The sequence below is a fragment of the Lycorma delicatula genome, chromosome 2 (assembly GCF_047948215.1).
Source record: "Lycorma delicatula isolate Av1 chromosome 2, ASM4794821v1, whole genome shotgun sequence".
Classification (NCBI taxonomy): Eukaryota; Metazoa; Arthropoda; class Insecta; order Hemiptera; family Fulgoridae; genus Lycorma; species Lycorma delicatula.
The window spans coordinates 15,148,515-15,173,044 of NC_134456.1; the positions used below are offsets into that span (position 1 = coordinate 15,148,515).

The window sequence follows — 24,530 nt, forward strand, 5'->3', positions numbered from 1 at the left end:
TATTCTATAGGGTTTCATAGTATGCTTGTGGGATGAGCCAAACTGCTCCTAAAAGATTGTGGTTACCATCTTACATACAGTTGGTTACTCCTTTGTGGCCTACTCAGTGATTAAGGATAACGCTACTGAAGTGACTGGTCTTTCATTTCTAAGTGCTATATGACAAACTATTCTATTTCTACCAATAATAAACAAATTAATAAATTCATCCATCCATCGCCTTCTTTTATATGACATTTAAAAATTCCAATGTAGACCCTATTCATATTTGTTTTTATTCTTCTATTAATGGTATAAAATACACACAAATCTTGGTGGGCAGTTTTATGTAGAATTGTTTTAGAAAGATGCAGAAAAATCAGTTGCATATTTGAATTAGTGATACATTTTTTTAAAATTTCAACAGCAACATGAATTTTTAAATTGTTTATAATGATGAAGGTTATGTGAAATACTGTTTGTCATACATATTCATTCTGCTATTTCAAATCATTTCTGTAAAAAATCATTTTTCTAATGTCTTCATCCAATCTTTGTTTAACTCTTCTCATAATACTTTCCATTACCATGTTAATCAATATGGGAGACAACACACTTTCTTGTTCTAATCCATTTTTCACATCAGTATTCCCTACCTTAGTTCTTACTCTGTATTTGTATGTCCGGTACATCTCTTGCATCCAATTTTTATATTCTTCGTACACATATATTTCTGCCAGAATCTCCCATGTGGATTCTCCTTTCATTGAATCATATGCTTTCTCAATATCAGGTTACATAAAAATTAGTTTGTTATAATATTCTCACATCCATTCAACAATTGTAGCACAGGAAAAACCACATGTACTCCTTTGCAGTCTGAAACCATGTTGCTCTTCCCTCTAAGCTCTATAGTTCACTTCTATTAAAAACAATTTGTTCAAAACATTTTTCCATCTGGACCATCAAAATTCCCCCCCTCCTCAATAAGTTTTACATTGTTTCCTATTTTCTTTTTTAAACACTGGTACAATCTCTCATTTTTCCCATTCTTTTGATATCTGTTGAGAGTACCAAATACTTTTGAAGACTATAGCCATTGCACATCAACACTGCTTGCTGATTTTATCATTTACACACCCGCCCCATCTGGTTCAGGTGCTTTAATGTATTTTTCAGTCGTCATATTCCTTATTGCCTCCTTCACTTTCTTGCTTAAGGCATTCACCTTTCCTGTTACTATGACCATTCACAGCCACAGGTGCCAATGAATGTTTACTGGTGTGAAAATTTAAAATTTAAAATACCATACCATTGTCTTATTCTTAAGTTGATAGCAATACCAGTTGTTTTATTAATTTTAAGCCTTTATCACTCATTCATAAATGATTATAGAGGCATGGTAAATGGTAGACCACCTTCATTTCTGCATATGTGACAATCTTCAAGAGAAAAAAGTTTTAGTCATTAATTATAAGGTTTCACTAAAATTAGAATTATTTCTAGTTAATTTATTTATTTATTTTTTTTAGATGAGAAAACTTTGTCAGAGGTTAGAAAAATAGTTTGTGATACAAATTATATGCCTCAGGATCCAAAAGAGTTATGTGGTAGATTATTTGTAACTAGCTATATGGGTACAGAAAACAGCAGTAGTGAAACCAGAAACAGAGCTAGAACACTTGCTAGCCAGATTGGAAGGTAATGTAAATAACATGATAATACTGAGTAGTATTTTTGTATAAAAATAAAGTTTATTGTATGAGAAAACAAATATATTTTGTTTTTTAATTAGGTTTTATTCAAAACCAGGGCACTAATATCTAAAAAGTAACAGAACATATAATAAATTTGTTGTGGTGTTATAACCTTTCATAAAATTTTATAGTGGTCCTATGACTTATTATTTGTTAACTTATAATTTTTTTTTGTCAGGTGTATCTGTGAATCAGACAATTTTAGAAATGTACTGAACAGTAAATTCTTTCATTTATTTCCTTTTTAAACATATGAACACATTTTATACATAAAAACATTTAAATTACCTCATCAACATACTATTTCATAAAAAAAAATCCTTCAGATTAACACCAATCTGCATTTGAGATTTGATGTTCAGATAATAGTTATATCAGGATCTAGGTGGCTACATGGGGGCTGCTGTTAGTGTTTTTCCAAGGTTTATTAATCAACTTAACATTAAACAATAGAGCACTTTTAGGTAGCAGCAACCAATATCTTAAAAAGATCAAAATAAAAAATATCATGTACAAAAAACATGTCTTAAAAAACTGACTCGTCTAAATTTTATTGTATACATTCTACAAGGCTCTCTGCATTGAGGTTGACAGTTATTTGTTAAGAGGTTATATAAAAAATAAGTTAGCAAAACCCAAATTATTTCTGCAAACAAATTCATAAAATGTAGTATAATTTAGTGTAGGTGTATAGAAAGTGTTGTTTTCTTTTGTGATGATATATATAATTATTTAGCTCTGTTTAATGATTTTGTATTAGATATTGAATTATTGTTTACATTTTAATAATTGTTCTTATAATTATGTGTAGTTATCATGTGGATATGAATATTGATTCTGCAGTAAGTGCTTTATTAAGTATATTTACTCGAGTTACTGGAATGAAACCAAGATTTGCTGTTCATGGCGGTTCTGCTAGGGAATCACTCGCATTACAAAACATTCAGGTATTTACTAGTGAATTTTAATTTACAATTATTATGATCCTGCCTGTTTAGTAAGTTCTACAAAGTGGTGTTTTATGAGGACTCCTTAGGCTTAGAAAGACTTTAGCTTCAGTTTACACGAGCCAATATTGATGGTAATATAGTATATTGAATTTTATTGCATAAAAATAATTTATTTTTTATTAAAAAAGTCTTTGTTGAAGAGAATTTTAATAATGTCAAAAATGTAGCAAAATGCTACATTTACTTTTATAATTTATATGACAACTTTTTCAGATTAACAATATTAAAAAAAATATTTTTATTCATAATGTAATTTCAGACAAGACACCCAGTTTTACCTCTCTAAAAGTACTAGAGAATTTAGGAAATGTTTTTTAGCTTCTAGATTTGGTGAAAGAAAGATCCTTAAACTCACCTCCCTGTGGTAGGGAGTGGGTTGCATATACACAAGCACAAGCGACTAATGAGTGAAGGGACCTGAAATAAGAAGTTACCTCCATTGCAACGGTCTCCTTAAAGGGTAGATGTGTGGTAGTGGATATAGAGCCCTCTATTGCCTTGAGTGTGGGAACCTACCCCAAAAGTGGAGGAACTTCTTCAGTAAGTCAACAGTATTAGAATACATCCAGATCTCTGGGAGAAGCAGCAAAAGGAAGCTTTTTTTGTTTTCAGTCATTTGACTGGTTTTATGCAGCTCTCCTGTCTTGTGCCAGTTGTTTTGTTTCAGTATATCTTACATCTTACATCCCTAACAATTTATGATAGATTAATATCATTAAGGATTGGGATTTACTGAAAGATATAGTTATAGTACAAGTTTATATACCGATATTGAATTATGAAGAAGTGAAGTATAAGAAGATTGTAAGAGGTTGAAGATGTAATAAAATCAGAAAGGAATGCTCTCAGATATTAATGGGAGACTGGAATGGTGTGTTTGGAGAAGGTGAAGACAGAAGTGTGGTGAGTAAATTTGGCTAAGAGAAAAGGACTAGAAAGGAAAACAGATTAGTAAAATGTTGCCAAGAGAAGAAATTATTTATAATTTATAAATAATATCTTAGTAGGTGAAAGGTGTAGGAATGCTGGATTACCAGGTGCAGACATTAATTGTGATCTTATGTTTCTTATGATGGGAATGAGAATAGCTTTAAAGAAATTAAGTAAAGCAAAGGTAGTTAAGAGATGGAACTTAGAAAAGTTAAAAAAAATTGGATGAGGAAACAACAGGAGTAAACCTAGCTAAGGCAATGATAGAAAGAAAAAAGGAAAATGAGTATAATGAGGAAACCTGAATGAGAATAAAAATGTCTTAGTAAAAACAGCAGAGGAAGAAATTTGCTATTACATGAGAAATAGGACCAAGAAATTATAGGTATCAACAGAGATGCTAAAGAAAAAGGAAGAAAGGAAGCAGTATAAGAATAAGGCAGAAGAAAATGAAAAAGTGGTGTATCATAATTTAAACAATGAGTTAAGGATGGAAATACAAGAGGCTGGGGAATGATGGTTGAAGGAAGAATGCAATGATATTGAGGATCTAGAAAAGAAAGGACATTAGGATATGATGAATATAAAGGTTGAAGAGCATTGCACAATATAAATGGAAAGGAATGGTAAAAGAGAGAAATTGAGATAAGAATTATAAAATGGTACATGAGAAAGAGGGTTAGAACCTGTATATGACAAGAAACCTAAAAAACTAAACATAGAAAAGGAATGGGAAGGAGCTGAAGAGGATAAAGGACTATCAATATTAAAATGTGAAATACAGAAAGCAATTAAATAAGTGAAGAACAAAAAATGGACTAGTGTAGATGAACTTTTTGTATAATTTTATAAATGCTTAAAAGAGGAAGGAAAGGAAGAGATAGTTGAACTGTGTGTAATAGGATATACAGGACAGGAGAATGGCTATGTAGTTAAAATGTTATTTACAGTCCTAAACCAGAGGTTGGTAAGAATAATGGAAGAGAATACATGAGAGGAACAGTTTGGCTTTAGGAAAGAAAAAGGAACCAGAAATGCCATTGGGCTACTAAGGATGGTTTGGAGGGAGACATTTAGAGATAGGAAGAGGAATGAGTCTGTGTTTCTTAGAGTTAGAGAAGGCATTTATACAGTCAAGCGGGAGAAAATGATGGAAATTCTTAAAGAGAAAAACATAGAATAGAAAGACTGAAGGTTAATTAAAAACTTACACGAGACAAACAGCAGAAATAAAAGTAAATAAAATTATGATAGATTGGGTGGGTCTAGGTCGCAGTGTTAGGCAAATATGATGTTTTCATTGACACACTGTTCTACATTTACATTGAAAATAAGGTAAGGGATATATTAGAACCAAGAGAAGAAGGAATAAGTATAGAAAGAGGAAAAGTAAGATGCATAATGTTTGCTGAAGGTTTGGTAATTCTAGCTGATGGCACACATGCACTTCAAAGATTATTAACAGCTCAGGAGGAATGAATGAAAAATTATTATGAAATGAAATTAAATATAGAAAAATTAAAGGAAATGGAAGTAAATAATAAATAGGATTTAGAGATAGTGAAGGAAGAAGAGAACAAGTAAAAAATTACAGATATTTGGGTATTTTAGTGACAGAGGATTAGAAGAGCACAGAGGAAATAAAAGGAAGTTAGTGATGGCAATAGAAGCCTTCAAGAAGAAGAGGAAATTACTCTGTAGTAAAAGTGTGGCTTTAAAGTTAAGGAAGAGGTTAACCAAATGCTAAGTATGGGAGTGAAGCATAGATGAAAAGGAAGAGGGACTGGATTGAGGCTTTTGAGATGTGGGTATGGAGAAAATAAGATAGATGGATAAAGTGAGGAATGAGAACATAATGAACAGGATTAAAGAAGAAAGACCATTTATGTGGGAAGTATTCAAAAGAAAAGGAAACTGATTAGGACTTATGGTTAGAGGAAGTGGAATCTTGAAAACTGCATTGGAAGGGTCAGTAGAAGGAGAAAGGCACACCTTAAAGGTGTAACCTTAATAAGGTATACCTTAATATTAGGTTCATTAGTTTTTGCTTATTTTTGTTTCACTTAATGACGATATATTTCATTGCTTGCCTAGTTCCTCTTTTTTCTGTGAAACTCTGAAGCACTTCGTAGACTATAAAGTGAATACCTCTATCAAAAAGGTCAATCATTGATTTTGAGATAGTTGATTGTGAAATGTTTTACTTACATAAAGTTGAGTTCTGCCTTGTAAAGGTTACTTTATGTGAGCTGTTTAGTGATTATTTTCTGTAATTTATTAACTGTAACTTAGATTTGTGTGTGTGTGTGTGTTTGTGTGTGTGTGTGTGTGTGTGTGTGTGTGTGTGTGTGTGTGTGTGTGTGTGTGTGTGTGTGTGTGTGTGTGTGTGTGTGTGTGTGTGTGTGTGTGTGTGTGTGTGTGTGTTAAATTGGTTGAGAGAGTAAATGATAAAAGACATTGCAGACCTTCTGTGTCAGTTTGAATGAGATTCTAGTAATAGATTCTAATAATTCTACGCTATTACTAGAGTAAACTATAAACTAGAGTCGCTATAACTGGAGTGAATATGTTGTAACTGACAATGAGGAAAATGATGAATTAATTGTAGAAGATGAAATAATTGATGATGAAAATATTCTATTCATGGAAGATATTGTTCCAGTAATTGAGATTATATGTAAAACAAAGGTTATTTACAGGTATGTAAACTACCATTATACCCATAAATTTTGTGCCTAAAATGTTTACTGCTGTACCTGGTATGAAGTTTCTATAATGGATTACAATAATCCCTATGAATTATATAGATTATTTGTAACAGATGAATTTGTAGAAGAAATTGTCAAACTGATGAACCTCAATACTGAAAAATTGAGGTTCATCTTAGAGAGTCCTACAAATCCTTTTCACTTCTAAGACTTGAAACCAACAAATAAGGATGAGATATTTAATAAATTAATAATTAATATAATCCACCTTACTAGCACGTTGATACGTACTCTAATCTTTCAGCTTACTTGGAAGCCATCATCAGGAGTTAAAATTAATGCATTAGTCAAAGTTTATAAATCATAGTTAAAATTTAAAAAGTCATGACTCTCCCGGTCCTACTAGTATACTGCAAAATAAAATCCCAGTATGCTAGTAGGACCAGGAATGATGGCTTAGGATAATGGCTTTCAAGTAAGCCAAAAGATCTAGAAAACGTATCAACATGCTGATAAGGTAGATTATATTTATTATTAATTTATTTAACATATCAGCGGTACCATGTTTGAGAAATTGATGAAGTATCTGTTTTATTGGCAGTTTACATTACAAATGGCCTAATATGAAAGCCCAAATTTAGATGATTACGCAGGTCAACAAAAAAAAATTTGGAACCGAGATAAAAATAGGTGAATTAAAAATGTATTTTTTATGCTGAATGTTAAAATGAAATCAGTTTTTCTTCATCACCTTCAGATGTTTAGTAATGACCCTTTAAAATATTGAGAAACTTCTTAATAGAATACAAAAATAACTACAATTAGAATTCCTTCCTTTATTTTGCAGACATTTACGTTTATCTTAATTTCTTTTTTCATATTTTCCTTTTCTGTTCAGTGACATCGTCTTCTCTTTTTGTCATCCAGCAGTAATCACTCATCATAGATTCATCCCATCTGCCTTGATAACATTGTTCCATCTGCAATATATTTTGGTGGAACCTTTCTCCTCGTTTGTCGTTGATAACACCCGAGTTGAAATTTTCAGTGACATTCTGCAGCCTAAATTTTTGTAGTTCATTAAGAGTTTATTTATAAGCTGATCATGGTTTTCAGTTTTATTGTTTCCAAGAAAACCAGTAACAACATCTTTAAATGACTTCCATGCTGTTACTTCTTTAGGATTCAGTTTGCTGTCAAATATATTTTCACAGATTAATTTTCTTATTTCTGAACTCTCTTTTAATTTGGTTTCACTTAACTGTGAAAAAACTTCAGCTAAATACAGGGTGTCCCATATAAAATTCAATCCAACCTTATATTGGTAGGTATTGAAATAATAAAAAGGCATGTGTAAATGTAAATGTAATTTTTATTATTACCATCCATTACCTTACTTTTAGAGTAAATGTTGGAAGTGGCCGCCATCTTCTTGAATACAAGCTTCAATTCTTTTTACAGCATTTCTTGCAACTTTTTTCAAAATTTGTGGTTGGATATTTAATACAGCTTGTTCAATATTGACTTTCAATTGTTCAAATGTTCGTGGTTTGTTGCTGTAGGCTTTTTCTTTGAGGTAACCCCATAGAAAAAAATCCGCCGCAGTCAAATCTGGAAATCTTGGTGGCCACAAGCCTCGACCGATAACACGATTACCAAAGAATTTCTCGACGAAATCAGAAGTTGAACCTGCGTAGTGCGATGTCGCACTGTCATGTTGTAGCCGGCAGTGTCTGTCTTCCTCTTCCAAGAGCCAAGAGTGCGATGAACTGAAATAAAATATCCTAATATCATTCTGCATTAATGGTGTACTCGAAAAAAATAGGACCGATTATTTTCTTACGCGATATTGCACACCACACGCCCAACTTCTGCGGGTGTAATTGTTTTTCGTGATAAACGTGGGGATTTTCAGCACTTCAAATTCTACTGTTTTGGCTGTTTACGTAGCCATCCAAATGAAACCGTGCTTCATCTGTGAAAAATAACGAATCCATAACATTAATTCCCTCACGCAGAAATCGACAGAACCGTTGACAATATTGTAGCCGTTTTTCTTTGTCGAGCTCAAGAAGTCGATGAACCGTTTGAATACGATAAGGTCGTAATTGTAATTGTTTAGTCGTTCGATGAACAGTTGATTTAGACAAATTAATTTCAGCAAACAAATGTCTGATCGATTTATTTGGCGAGGCGAGTAATCGGTCTTTGATTTCAGTGACTGTATCTGTATTCAACACTGACACAGATCTTTTGTGTTCCTTGTTATTAACAGAACCGGTCTCTCTAAATTTTGCAACTAACCTTAATACTGATGTTTTGTTAGGAGCTGGTTTATCTGGGTACTTATGGTGAAACAAATCTTGCACTGCGACCACTGATTTCGTACTGAAGTACGACTCAACAATGAAAACACGTTCATCTAGTGAAAACACCATCTTGTCTCTAGCAATACACTGAACGTTATGATTGCATTGTTGTTATTATCAGTAGTGTTCTACTGCGTCGCCGCGATGTTCAGATGTTGGACAAGTCCATTTCAGTAATGAGTAGGGGAGTAAGCTTGACTTTTGAAATTTCATGGATGAGTGATTGATGGGTTGCATTTTATATGGGACATCTCCCATATTTATATTCATCTCCATCTTTAAAGCTTTTATAAAATTCTTCATCAGGCCTAGTTTTATGTGAGGAGCTAGTAAAATAATACAATCTGCTTTGGCAAGGTGAGTATTGACAATCAGTTTACCCCTTTCCTGGGGTAAACTGATTTCTTTTTGGCCCGACTATTTCACAAACACAAGAAACACATATATTAGAAACCAACGAGAAGCCCTATTGCTTTCAGGTCAACAGTGATGCCCCCTAACATCATGGCAGGAACAAATTAAATCATCTCTTTTAAAGAATTTCAGCAGATTTTCATTTCTATTTCTATATACTGAAATTGTATTATCCTTTTTTAATAAATTCCATTCTTTAAGACAACTAGTAGTTCTGCATGTTGTTTGAACAAACACAAGTCATGAATTGGGTCGCTCATTTCTGCTTGTGTGATGAGGTGAGCTTCTATATTTGATTCTTCTGGAATGTCATTAATATCTATTGAAGTTGAGGATTCATCAGTTGAGCCTTCTGAAATTAGAAATTTATTTCCAAGAAGTTGGAGCAATTGGAATTGATAAATCAACACCATGAAGTACTGGTCTCATAGCTGAACGAACATTTGGGTAAGCAATATTGCTTTTATTGTTTGTATTAAAACCAGTAAAATTTGTTAAGCAAAAATAGCAGTCATCATATTGGTTAGTTGGCTCTTGCCAAATCATAGGTACACCAAAAGGCAAATGCTCTTTTTTTCCTTTTAACTATTTGGTTAGTTAACATAGCACTTGGTACCTGCTACATGTGGAGCCCAAGATTTATCGTGGTCTCCCAAGGGACAGTCAAAATAATGTTTATATGCAGTTTTCAGCAGATTCGATTCTGATTTTTGTTGACTTTACGTGGTGAATTCTCCTCAAACTTAACAAAATTTTGGAGAATTTTTACATGCCCGATTTTTATTCATTGTAAAATTCAAAATGTTTTAATGAGTGAAAGTAAACTGAAATATTACAAAAATGCTTACTTAATTATAAAAATAATTAATTTTTAATTTATAAATACTTAATTACTTAAAGTACTTCATAAAATTGTTTCATCATGGAGTGCAATAAAACACAGTGCGAAATACACCAGACACACACACACACACAACTTAACAAATCTTGATGTTCAATAAAATAATACCAAAAGTTGTTCTCTCATAAAATTCTTTCATTAAATTTATGGGATCACTTATGAAACAATCTTTGTAATATGTGTATCACGTTGAATTACTCATTGCTTGACTCGCTGACATGTCTATACACATCTGGCTTGACATGAAATGACATCATTCAACTGTTATGTATCAAATATAGATCTACAGCATGCATCATAATATAAATCAGATGTGAATAAGCAAACATACAAATGTACTAACTTATTTGTATTGTTTGTATCATAAATAACGGAACAAATAAATTTAAAGGGTTGTAACTTAGGAATGTTATGTGATTGATTGTTTGGAATACATATTCAGATTCAGCATATAAAATGCTATATAGAATACCTACTCCCTTTTCGGTTCCAAATTTTATGTTGACCAGTGTTATTATACAAAGAAAGACTGTTTTCATCACCAGGAATTTCATTTCTTATGCCCTTCAGCAGGATAACATTATTTTGTAAACTTTTACATTTCAGTGATAGTCCTCAGCTTCCCATAAATAATAAAAAAATATTTAAAATTAAACCAGTTTTTGATATATCTGTAAAAGTGTATATACTTAAAAGAAACATTACTGTAGATGAAAGTTTACTGTTGTGGAAGGGGCGGCTAAGCTTCCACCAGTTTATTAAAATAAAGAGAGCATGATTTTGCATTAAATCTTGTATAGTAATAAATGAGTTTTCATTCAGGGTAGGTAATAATCAAAAATTGTAAGAAATCATGTTTGTGAACACTCAACCAGCGCAGTGATAACAGTTTTGGGAAATGGACTCCTAGATAAGGGTTACTATGTTTACACACACAATTATTACTGTAGCCTTGAACTTGCATTGCTGCTGAACCAGAAAAATACTCTGAACTTGTAGGAGTAGTGCAGAAGAAAAGAATAGATCTTCCTCAAGAATTAGTCGAGGCAAAACTTAAAAAAATGAATTTACTGCACTTATAGGAAACACTGTCTTGCCCAGGCAGTCTTCACGTATGTTGTTTATAGTGGGTGATGGAATGTAGGTCTGAAATTCATTGTTACGTATAACACATTTTGAATGGTATGAGTTTAGCACTGTATTGACTCGTTACTTAGTTGATGGTTGAGACATCTACAATCACAAGTGTTGGTATTAAAATTGGACTAGGGCGCTGGGTTCACACTTCCACGAATTCTTTTAGCTATTTCAGAGGGTGATGTTGTAGGAAAAGAAGAGTGAAGATGTCCAACAGAAGTCTAAAGTGAAGGCGTTGGCTGAGATAATTTTTACTAATGTAAGTGTCTGCTGAGGCATTTGCATTGGTGGCTTCCCAACTGAAGCCTGGCTGATAACTGTGAGATGTAATCAGTTAGAGGTTCTAAAGACGACCTCCAGCAAAGCCCCTCAGGGCTCAGAACGGAGGGGGTGGTGTGGCAACCAGAATCGCCATAAGGTGGGTGTCTTCCCCTACAGGATTAGGATGTCTTACAGTTACATACAACCACAACACAAACACGGGTGGTATTGGTAAGGTATATCAGATGCTGTCAGCATATCCTCTCTAAAGGAAGATATAAAAATTGTTGTACAAAAAAAGAATTTTGGCATTTGATAATCTATGTATTTTCAGTGCACATGTGGTACAGAAAAGATGAAGGTAAAAATGAAGTTTTTAGACTTCAGAGAAGCATTAGTTTTTCAGAGAAGCAATTATTAAGAACCATTGGGTACAGAAAATAAAGACACTTCTAGGAAGCCCTTCGAGTTCAGAAAATCCTCCATCACCAGGAATGGCATTTTCCTTGTACAAGGAAAAAACAACATCCTATCAGATGTTGTATCTTCTGTTCACTGGACAAAATGCGGAATGAGAGTAGATACTACTGTGCTCCTTATGATATAGGACTTTGTGAAGTGCCATGTTTCATGATATATCACACTAAAAAAAATTATTAGTTAAGTGATTATACAGGAGGTGCAGAAAAATGGGAAATTTTGAATTTGATGTGGCAGCCGTGTAAGTGTACCATAAGTCAGAAGAAGACATTAAATTGTAGAACAGTAACAGACATTTAGTTGATGTGGAGCAGTGGAATAATGTAGATTGTGCAATTGCCATAAGGAAATTTTACTGACATGGTGTCAGTGTGACAGCTGCACAAAGAATGTTTCAGTGACACTATGAGATCCTGCCCTGTGGTCAAGTTCCTTCTTCATACACAATCAAAACATCAGTTCGTAACTTTGAAGAGACTGGTTCAGCTGTGAAAAAAAAACTTTGTGAGCGTGTATTGTCTGTACATATGCCAGAAAACATTGATGTCATGAAAGCTGTAGTGGTAAGGAGTCCTAGTCATTCAATACGGAAAATTGCCTTGTCATTGAAGCTCAGAACATGCAAAGAATACTCCATAACCTGAAATTTCATCCTTAAAAAATTTTAATTTTCCAAGAACTGAAACTTAATGATTATGTATTGTGTCTGCAATTTTGTTAAAAACTGTTGTCTAAAATAAGTGAGAATGCTAACTTTATTGAAAATCTTTGGATGTTAGATGGAACCCATTTTCATTTAAGAGGATATGTGAATAAGCTGAACTTCCATTACTCTGCACTAACAAATCCTGCTCAGCTTCAGTTCATTACAGGGTGCTAAACTTACTGTATAGTGTGCAGTTTCATGTCGTGGGGTGATAGACCCCTACTTGTTTGAAGACGAAGAGGGCTTTGCTGTCACTGTGACATCTTAATTTTGTTGACATGCTAAAGAGTTTTTTGCTCCTAGGTTCCCACTCTCTTCCAAATCTTGACCTTCAGCAAACCTGTTTTCAATAGGACAGAGCCACACATACTGCTCGACAGCTTTTGGCAGCAGTGAGACATTTGTTTAGGATCATATAATTTCAAGGACTACTAATTTAGCTAGTTACAAAGTTACAAGGACTGCTAGTTTACAAAAGTAAACAAAAATTGTTTCAATTAATAATCCATAAGAGAAGAGGTTAAAGAGGGGATTAACAAATGAAAAAATTTAGCATGTATCAATTTTTAAATTGATTCTTATTTTAAATACATTGTATTTGTTAAGAATGAATTTAAATTTAAAAAAAAACAAACAATATAGACTACATATGATTTATTATTTCAAAATATTTTTGTTATTAGGTTATTAATAATTAAAGAATTTTTACTAACTTTGATCATTTTTTTTTTTTTGGAATAGGCAAGATTAAGAATGGTTATATCATACCTTTTTGCCCAATTAATGTTGTGGGCACGTCAACGTTCTGGTGGTTTGCTTGTCCTTGGTTCTGCTAATGTTGATGAAGCTTTACGTGGTTATATGACTAAATATGATTGCTCTTCAGCAGATGTTAATCCAATAGGAGGAATATCAAAAACAGATCTCAAAAGCTTCCTTGTTTATGCAACAAAGAGGTGAAAATTCATAGTTAGTTTTTATTTTTCTGTTGTTGTTTATATTATATTTACCATAACCAATCTTTAGAGAAATTAGGTTGTAAAAAGTGTGGAGAAATTAAAGAATCTTAGAAAACAGGGCTGGTACTACTCAGCTCTACTCATTACTCTTTACTCTTACAGAATAGGTTTACTCATTTGAATAAAAGAAAAACTGTACATTGAAAATACTCTCAAAAAATTATTAGTTTTTTTTTTGTTTCTCTGTAGCTTTGATTTATCTATTAACACTAACAAAGATGATAGCAATGTTAGTAATTATTGTAAAGAAGGTAGTGTAGTTAATTTATTATTTTGTCTAACACTCTTTTTTCCCAGTTACAGTTTCCTTGGATATGGTAGTTGCAAAGTGGCAGGATTTTAATGGCTAGAGGGCTTTTCTGGCTTAACATAATTAGGAAATGCAGTGTGAAAATTTTCAGAGTGAGACAAATATCATGCCTGATACTTATAAAGTTGCTGCTGTTCTGTCACAGAATTGCAGAAATTTTTTTTATTAAATTTAAGTGGTTTTTTCTGTTTCTTTTTTTCGTATCAAAATTAAGTTTTTAATAATAAAGTTATTTGTTTAAACATTTTACGTTACAGATTTGATTTACCTGTATTGAGTGAGATAATAAAAGCTCCTCCAACAGCTGAACTTGAACCACTGTCTAGTGGTAAAATAGTTCAAACAGATGAACAAGATATGGGTATGACTTACCATGAATTAAGCACATTTGGTCGACTTCGTAAACAGTCTTATTGTGGGCCATTTTCAATGTTTTGCAAGTTAGTGGATACATGGTCTGATAAATGTACACCAGAAGAGGTTAGTAATTCCATTATTAAAATGGAATTTTTATAATATTTTTTGTATTTATTTTTGTGATTAATAATATTCTGTTTTCCTTTAATATCTTGAGTGAAAATTATTGTATTTTTTAGTTGTTTGTTGATTTTTTTATCCAAATTCTATTAAACAGCTAATGAAGAAGACATTCATTGCTAATGAAAAGAAGAACATACATTCATTGCACTGCAGAGAACATGTTATGTTCCCTGCGGTGCAGTTTGCAATATATCTGTTAAAATTACTTGTGTGGTTTCTACTTCAGTTTATTTTATATATGTTTATATATTTTTTCTATGAAAAAATTTATTGTGACTAATAAAATTCATGCATTAGCCTGGCACAGTTGGTACACAACATTTAAAATGTTAAAATTTTCTGTACAGTAATTATATTATATATATGTCCTCCTATCTCAGAAGTTCCATTTTTCAAAAAGAAACATAGTTTTGTATACAGGGTTATGTATACAAATATCTTTCTAATTACAAATCTGAATAACACACAGATGGATGAAAATAGCATCAATGAAAAGATCAATGGTCATTCAATATATTATTTTAAAGATCTCAATGAGATGAAAAAAATAATACAATTAAAACTAAATTCTAATTATCCAATCCAAAATGGTGGTTAACATTGTGTTTGTTTCAGGTAGCTAGAACTACTGTTGTGTACAGTAGTTCTAGCTAATGCATTAATCTGTATTGAGGCTAACTCAGTAAGCCCCAATTTAGAGTATTCGGCCGTCAGGGTAGGGGGGCTCAAAATTTTAAATGAAATTTGGACATGTGGTATCTTGTTTTAAAGGTCTTTGTGAGATAAGAAAAACTGTAAACACAGAGATTAACAGCAAAAACTATTTCTTGCTTCAGTGTATTGTTCACTGACAAAGCTTCATTTAATTTATATGGAGTTGTTAACAGATATAATACTAGATACTGGTCTGAAGAAAACCCTCACTGGTACCATGAAAGTCATACCCAGCTTCCAAAGCAGTTAAATGTGCGGGCTGGAATAATAGTGACGCAATTCTTGGACCATTTGTCATTTATGGTAAATGAGATGGTGATGTGTTCTATGCTTTGCCACAAACGAGTAGATAATTCCAGCTCTCAACAATTTGATTGAGATAGCTCGTAGTCAAAGTGGACAACCTTTATTCATGAGAGAAGATGTGTTTTTCTAGTTAGGTGACACACTATGCTTGCAACGTGTTGAATCAGCAGTTTCCAAATCATTGAATAGATTGATGTGGTAGTATTCAATGGCCAGCCAGGTCATCTGACCCGAGTCCCCTTGATTTCTTTCTATGGGGGTGTTTAAAATCAATTGTTTGTAGCTCACAGCCAACTTCTCTTGAAGAATTAATTAATTACTGTCTAATTTCATGACTTTTCACTATTTTTCACAGGTAACAACTATTATGTTTAAAATGTCCAGGATTTTTAAACATATATACAGTATTACTTAACAGAATAATTTATAAAAATTTGTTTAATTACATAATTTATTTTTGAAAATATGTGTTTAATTCCAATTTTCAGGTAGCAGAAAAAGTAAAACATTTCTTTCGTTGTTATGCTATACATCGTCACAAAATGACGGTGTTAACTCCTAGTTGTCATGCTGAAAGTTATAGTCCTGATGATAATAGATTTGATCATCGTCCATTTCTTTATAATGTTACTTGGAAATGGCAGTTCAGAGCTATTGATGAACAGGTATGTATTCTTATTATTTACCTTTTTTAGTGAAAATAAAAAACTGTGTCACGTTGATTCCCATAATGCAATGTTATATTTCTTAACGTAGAGTTCAGAAATATTTTCAAAGATCAATTTTTGTTTCAGTTCCATTGTTCAATTAGTTTTTTCTCATTTTTATTAGCGCATTATAATGTTTTGAAGTTAATATCATTAGTTAACATTTCTTTACCTCTACCATATTAAAGGTAATACCATCTCATTTGGCTTACAAGTGCTTACTACCTTACTACCCTTCCTGTAGTAATGAAACCATAGCACCTTTACTTGCCCTTGCATGTCTTACAATTCAGTTTCATGTATTCATAATGAATATGTATCTGTATGATAATACAACATCGCAATACTCTTCTTTATTATTAGCATGTGTTTTCAATTGTGATTTCATTACTTAAGATAATTCTGCTTTGAATTAGTTAGTCTCTTTGTCTCCTCAGTGTGCTGCTGTTTTTAGAGAACATAAAATGATGTTTCTGTTAATGTTCTAATTGTTCACGTATAGTTTATGTATTTATTTTTTGATGAATGGAGTTACCTCAAAATCTTACAGAGAAGCTTGTCTGTGGGAAAATGAGATTTTATACCCTTAACTGATTGGGATTTGAACCCAGAACCTCCATTTTAATTTTTACTGTACTTCTAGTGTATAAGAAATTTCTTCTACAATTCAAACCCACAACTTCCATTTTAATTTTTACTATACTTGTAAGAAATTTCTGCTACAATATTGTATTATCTCATAGAGTCAAAATCTCCTTTGTTGTCATTTTATAGTCTGTAACTTCAGATGAACACCTGATAGTTTTGTGGGAAAATCCAAATTTTCATAAAAAAAGTGGTACAGCTACAGCTACTGGTATTAAATAAGGAAGAAAAAATATTTTTATTTTATATAATAGAGTTAGCTGTCCCATTTTTAACTTTTTAACTAGTACCAACTTTTTTTTAGTAACTGCACTCATTAGCCTCTTAATAAGTGCCAACAGTTTATGCAGTGAAACTGCAGCTAATGCATTGGTTTTTCATTGTTTAGTCTGTTTCTTGAATGTGGTCTTGGGAATTGGCATTCTTTCTTACTCATATCCTTTAAATGAGGATGTTACTTTCCAGAGAACGAGACTTCTAGGTTTGTGGAACCATTATGCTACAAAGAATACATTTTACAACCTATTCAGTTATAATTTTAATTTTAATATATTATATAATACTTTTTCAAACTCTGTAACTGGAATAAATTCATTTCATAGTGTAAAATATATGGATTTCTGTATAGTTTTAAAAATCATATTGTTAATAGTTTGAACATGAATATTTTACATATCTTTTGTGGAATGACACTAATTGTATGTTAACTCATCTTACTTGGTATAACAGTTCCAAATGCAGCCAGTGAGAAGTTGAGGAAAGGGAGTATAAACATACCCATCAGTACCCAAATCAATTAGTCTCTTAGGTCTGCTTATTCAGACATTGAAACAAAATTTCTGGTAGTATTTAATTGACCGTCACATGATATGTAGTCATATTGATAAAACATATGTAGAAATTGATTTTTCTTTTTTATTGTAAAAAGTTTTAAACAGTTAAATTAAGCCAAGTTGAATTACAGAGTTTTTTCTGGCATATAGATTGCACAAAAATATACATATTCAGAAAATATGTCTTGTATGTCTAATAGGTCTTTGTATTCAGAGAAATGAGAAAAAGCTTATAATTTTTCTGCTCTTACTAGGAGAATTAAGGTGAAACTTAACTTTTTTAACTTATAAAAATGCTATTGCAAGTAAGTATAGGAACCTTGAAATACGCTATCAAAATACTATATGTTGTTTTAAATTAAAAATATATAAACAAAATACTTCATAAAAGCTAAATTAGAGGGATAGGAAGTTTTCTGTTCTTCCAAGTAGAAAAAAATTTTTGATAAATGTTAAACATTTAAAAAAGTGAAAAGTCCTCAAAAAGTCATAAACAGAAATATTAAAAATTAATTTAAGAAATTGGGTTTTTAAATATTAGATCATTCCAACTAAATCACTAATATTTTAAAGTTTATCCTATTTTCTTTTAATGAATTTGACATTTTTAAACTTATTGAAGTATTGATGTATAAAATTAGATTCACGGAAAAGTGCAAGAAGCAACTGAGGTTCCATACATAGATTCTTTCTCTTAACTAGTTTAATCTAATATCTATTTTAAGTAATATTTACTTACTGTACTACTTGTAATGTTATATTTGTTATAGTTACAGCTGATGAACGCTGCGAAACATCAGTTTGATAAAACAGGAGAACATAGCAATGAAGAACATATAAAAAGAGGATCTTCTTCTACTTACCTACCACCGCCAAAAATCAAACCTGGTAAGTAGTAACTATACTTTCAATGTTTTATTATATTGTAATAAAAGGAATTTCACTACTATGTTATACATTTGTCAGTTTAAAAGTTCAATGGGGGCTTTGAGCTTTTGATGTGTTACACAAGATTTGACTTTTTCTACCATGTATCAAATATTTTTAAAATTTATTAGTGTAAAATAGTGTAGTTTTACATAAATAATGTAAATCTTTTATATTGGAATATTAATTAATCTAGTATTATGAAACCTGACTATCTCATGATTAAGTACTGATTTATGGTTCAAGTCTTAGTCAAACATTGGATATTTTACCTGCTACAAAAAATCATTATCATCTATCATAGTAATTTGTGCCATCAGTCTTTGTTGGTATTTTCTGTATAAATCTATAAATAAATAAGCAGAATGTGCAATTTTAAGAATCAAAAATCAAGTAATATTTGGATACTTTTTAAATCTTGTAAACACGATAATTAAATTGTTAGAGGCTAAATATTTCAGTTTTATTGTGCCAAAAATCTAACATTTCATAATATGTAGTTTTAATAAATGATTGTAAGATTTTCTTGTACGTTACATATACATAATTTCATTTTTATTAAAATGTGTGGGATTATGTTTTTAAACAGTGACTAAATCAGCTTTATTTCATAAAATTTATGTGTTGATTTTTAGAATTCATTTTTGTAGTAATCCAATGTCATATAAAATCCTCAGCATTTTACAACTTAAGTAAAGATATGGTAATTATTTAAAAATTTCAGTACTTGAGTGAAAAAAGGTAATATCTGTTTAAGTAAATTAAGCTTAGATGTTGGAAATTAGTTAACCTCTTAAGATTAAACTTATACAGTTCTATAAAAATTGTTATCTAAATATCATAATTAGTATGTGTTCTGTATAATGTTTTTTGTTGCCATTAGTTTTAAGGATTTTTTCATACCTTATACATTATATGAGATCTTTTCAAAAAATAATAGAACATTTTTAATTACGCACCAATGGAGATGTTTAGTGATATATAGTTGGCAGCATTGTGTTCCACATAACTTCCTCTGTAACCACTTGTTCTTGTACTGCTATTATCTTGTTTAGTTTTTGTGTTATTTTTATTTGAGTGCAATATAATTTAAGTGTTAGTAGCAATTTTTGTAATTGTGATTTTCAAGAGCAACAATACAATGTAAAATTTGCATGAAACTGGGGAAAATTTTTATAGTAACGTCTAAACATTTGAAACAAGCTTACAGAGATGATGCTCTGGATCGTTCGTAATGTTATGAATGGTTTCACAATTTAAAAGTGGCCATCAGTCAATTGAAGATTACCCTCGACCAGGAAGGTCTTCGACTTCAACTGATGACATTCATGTTCAGAAAATCAATGATCTGGTGTGGGCAAATTGCTGATTGATGTCACAGAACTTGCATTAGTGGTTAGCATTTCAATTGGATCATGCCATTTTATTTTGACTGAAAAATTGAACGTGCATTGAGTTGCAGCAAAGTTTGTTCCTCATTGGATGACCGAACAGCACAAAGAACATCGAGTGGATCTTTGTCAGCAACTTTTAGAACAAGTCAATGACGATGAAAAGTTCAAGCAAAGGATCATAATGGGAGATGAAAGCTGGGTTTACGACAACAACATCGAGACAAAAGTTCAATCTTCACAAAGGACTTTACGCCCCAAGAAAGCTCATCAGTCTCAATCTGATGTCATAGTGATGTTCTCTGTTTTTTCAATTTTAATGGAATTGTGAATTTTGAATTCTTCCCTCAAGGTGAAACAGTGACCTGTGTGTACTATCAAGGCATTTTACAATGGTTACGTGAAAAAATCTGCAAAAAAGAGATCAGAGTTGTGGCGAGACAACTCGTGGTTTTTTCATCTTTGCAATGTGCCCATATACTTAGCTTAGTTAATTCATCAGTTTTGTGCAAAAAATCAAGACGACTGACCTCCCTCAACCACCATACTTGCCAGACCTGGCGCCTTGCAAACTTTTCTTATGCCCGAAATCAAAATCAGTGATGAGAGTACGCCATTTTGAGATTGTTGATGGACATTAAAGCAAATTCATCACAGACCTCAAAGGTCATTTCAAATGAAGCTATCCAGGACTACTTCGCGAAGTGGAAACACTGCTGGGAAAAGTGTGAATAGGGAAGGGGAGTACTTTGAAGGGGCAAGGACCAATAATCTGTAAAATTAATAATAAAGATTAAAAATATAAAGTTTGGTTATTTTCTGAACAGACCTTATAATATGTTACAATACTTACTGAAAATTGATTTTTTGTTTGCAATCTGTTACACCGTGCTACTTCTTTCATCTTTGGACATTAATAAATGTGTATATTAAGTGCACTATTTGTAAGAAATGCAAAATATATAAATTTGACACAAAATAGTGTATTTTGTACTGTTAAAAAATAAATAGATTTCTGTATGTTGCAGTTTAAGGTGAAGACTCAGTGATGTTTTTTCAGACTTAGTTTTAAGTTTATTTGGAGTAAAATTTAGCTCAGGTTAGGTAAATTATTTTATAGTATTGAGGTTTAAGGTAAAAACCACATTCTGGTTTATTTTACCATTTTTAAACACAATACTTTATGAATACCAAACTTCAAGGCTAAAAGTAAGCGTAAAAGTTGGGTTGGTAAAAAGGAAAAAGAGTGATCACTTGGTGAATCAGTTCTGATAAAATTTGACATGATTTGAATAACTTGTTCTGTTCATAAGTAGTAACAACATATTTATGACTTTTCAGAATAGAGTTGATTTGTAGTAATGAATTTTCTTATTGATATCAAAAGACCAACATATGAAAGCAATGTTAAGAGAAATTAACTCTATAAACTAATAGTCTTTCCAGCAGTCCTGATTGAATAATGAGAATTAGATAAGAGAGAAAACCGATATGTCTGAGCACAGTACCACTTGGATCTTATTTTAGGTTGGTGAATAGAATAGCTCATCTTAATATCATAAGAATGAGCAATATAGTGAAGTTAATTGAAAAAAATACTAAACAGTCAAGAAATGGTTCAGGATTGTCAAATGATTGAAAAAGAAGCTGGAAATAAAATACAAAGAATAGTACTGTATTGTCGACATGATGGATTTAGGTTTTGGTGAAAAATATAAAGGAATGAAATCTAGACTTTCATTTTAAATAGATTCTGAGAGATCCATAAATCAGGTGTAAATGGATGATTTATACCATGATGGTTTCATTATAAAAAATTTCAATAAGTTAATACAGTAACAGTAAATTTAAAATTATAGAAATTAATGTGTTATTAAATTTACTTTAAAAATAGAGCTGTATTGAATTTATTGTTACTTTTAAAATGCTAATAGTATGTAACACCAATTTTATGTATTTTTTATATATCAAATTAATTTAAAATTTCATATTATAACGCTGACCTTTTATTTTATTTTTTGTCACACACTTTTTGAAGTATGCTTTACTTGGTCAATAATGATATTGCATACATGTACAAATTCTATAAACAGTGTATGCTCTTTCAGTCAGTTCAATTTAAAATTTGTTTACCCTTAAATGAGCTGTATTGAAATGACAATTTTTTTTATATACATTAAAAAACATAATTTATTATTTCAGCTGTTGTTAACAAAGAATCATACTCTACAAAAATGCTACAGCAAGAAAGAAAAGAACAAATTTAGTATATTAAAGGAAATATAACAAGCCCAACAAATCACCTGGCCCGCATATAAAAAGAAGTCTCTTTCAGTCAATGTAAAATACGACATTATAATTCAGTAATCAAACCAGAAGCCACCACGTACGCCTGTGAAGTCCTCATCAAACTAAACATCTAATCAACTACCGACAAACTTCAAAAAATATACAGAAGAATATTAAGAACAGCCGTTAATTTCAAACTCATTGTAAATGTTGAATAATCCCTAACATAGTCTCTAAGGAAAATGAGTCCCATTTTTAATCACCTCTACAGACAACCTGGCACAAGACTCGCCAAACAGTTCCTAAACTTAAGAACAAGATCCAAAAAAAATGGATCCAGGAAATAAAGTCCAATATGAAAAACTGAACTGTAACTGAAGAAATGATCAAAGCAAGAAGAAAAGATCATCTTAAAAGAAAATAAGCTAACACAACTCTACTTCAATAAAAGAAAACAACTGAACGTAATCACAACAGAAAAAATGAAGGTTGCCAGATCAAAAAATATGAAACTGATTTGGGAACAGATGAGACAGCAGCAAGCTAACTCCATAGCTCATTCTTTGAAGCCTTAATGGACATGAAAGACTTACTTAAGCGGAAAGACTTAAGTTTGGGGAAAAAAAATTTTTTTTTAATCTAAAAAAAGGAGGTTTATTTTAAAAATCATTTTGCAACTAGGATGCATTTATTAATAGACATTGTGAATTTATATCTTATAATCAACCAAAACATCACCTATGAACTCCATAATCCACCTATTCCCACACCAAAATGAGTTTACTATAAACTTACTATCTTTAAAAGCTTTTAAAATCCAATGAATTCATTATCAGTTAACTTATTATCAGATGTAAAACAATAGTTGTCATGAACAACTCGTGACTGTTAAATATGCTGCACTACATAGGTCATTTACATTTGTTATGAGATGTCATGACATCGTCATGTGAAACAGTCCGTAACTGATGATGATTCCATGAATGCCAAAAGGTTTCTATTTAAATTGATAAGTTTATTGTAGTTTGCTATTTTGGTGTCATCATATTCATATTTGATTTTTTTAAATAATTGTGGGTGTGTGTGTGTGTGTGTGAGTAAGAATACATATCAGAATGTTATACTTTTCAAGTAAGATTTAGCATAAGTAAACAAACGCAAATTAAACTTTTCCAAATTAAAATTTAAAATATCACAATGTTTTGTAATTCCAGAGCACTTAATGGGATGTTTTATCTTGAATTATATCTACTTATAACAATCCAGTCAACATTATAAAGAATATTACAAAACATTTTTGATTTGTTTCTCTTTTACTGTTGTTTACGTGGAGGAATTCCTTATTTCCCATATTGATTATAGTATATTTTTTTTGTCTTATGTACACACACAACTAAAAATCTTCTGAAAGATTACAGAAACAACAGGCTTCTGAAACAATTACATTATTCTGAAAATCTCTTACTAAAACCTTGTATTATTAATTTAATTGTTTGGTTGTCATCATTTAATTTAATTTCTTAAATTCCGGATAAATTAATAAAACAGTTGTTTTATTATTTTATTTAGGATTATGTAGTGTATGTTTTATTGAGATTTTAGCCCTGAATGCTGTTGCATAATTATTTGTATAATTTTAATTAATAAAAAAAAAAAAATATATATATATATATATATATATATATATATATATATATATATATATACAATAAATTGGACGAAATGATTCCGGAACCGATTTAAACTTTCTCCATACTTAAAATCTCAATTAAGAAAATCGGTTTGCGCCTCCACGTTGGTTCGTCTGGATAACCAGTTAGAAACGTGGAGATTTCTACTGGTGAACTAAATCGGAATCACCTCTCTGGATCACATCCAGAGTTGTAACTCGGGAATTTGTTCCCACCCAAGGCTGACTTGCCTTTGAAGGTCAAATATGGAAGGTCTTTTAAGAAAAAATCCACCATCTGGTAAATACCAGAGAAGGCTGCACTTGGATCCGGTGGGCAGCTGCTTAAAAGATAACAATGAATCTGAGCGTTTGGAAACACCCAAAAACAACAGAACTTCAAAATTGAGGATAAAACACAAGCAAATAAACTACATTGCCACTCACAACATTAATTCTCTAACTCAACCCGGCAAACTAAAAACTCTAACAGACATAATGGACAAACAAAAAATCCTAATCGCAGGA

At 31.4% G+C, this 24,530-nt stretch overlaps 1 protein-coding gene across 4 annotated transcripts in view; it reads left to right on the forward strand.

Moving 5' to 3' along the window:
- The window catches only part of Nadsyn (NAD synthetase), an 81,520-nt gene that overhangs the window by 45,358 nt on the left and 11,632 nt on the right, over positions 1 to 24,530 (forward strand). For all 4 annotated transcript variants that reach the window (XM_075358330.1, XM_075358329.1, XM_075358331.1 and 1 more), the window contains 6 exons: positions 1,512 to 1,680; positions 2,548 to 2,683; positions 13,394 to 13,608; positions 14,239 to 14,461; positions 16,030 to 16,206; positions 18,497 to 18,614. In XM_075358330.1, coding sequence (XP_075214445.1) covers positions 1,512 to 1,680; positions 2,548 to 2,683; positions 13,394 to 13,608; positions 14,239 to 14,461; positions 16,030 to 16,206; positions 18,497 to 18,614 — 1,038 coding nt within the window. The remainder of the gene's footprint in view (positions 1 to 1,511; positions 1,681 to 2,547; positions 2,684 to 13,393; positions 13,609 to 14,238; positions 14,462 to 16,029; positions 16,207 to 18,496; positions 18,615 to 24,530) is intronic.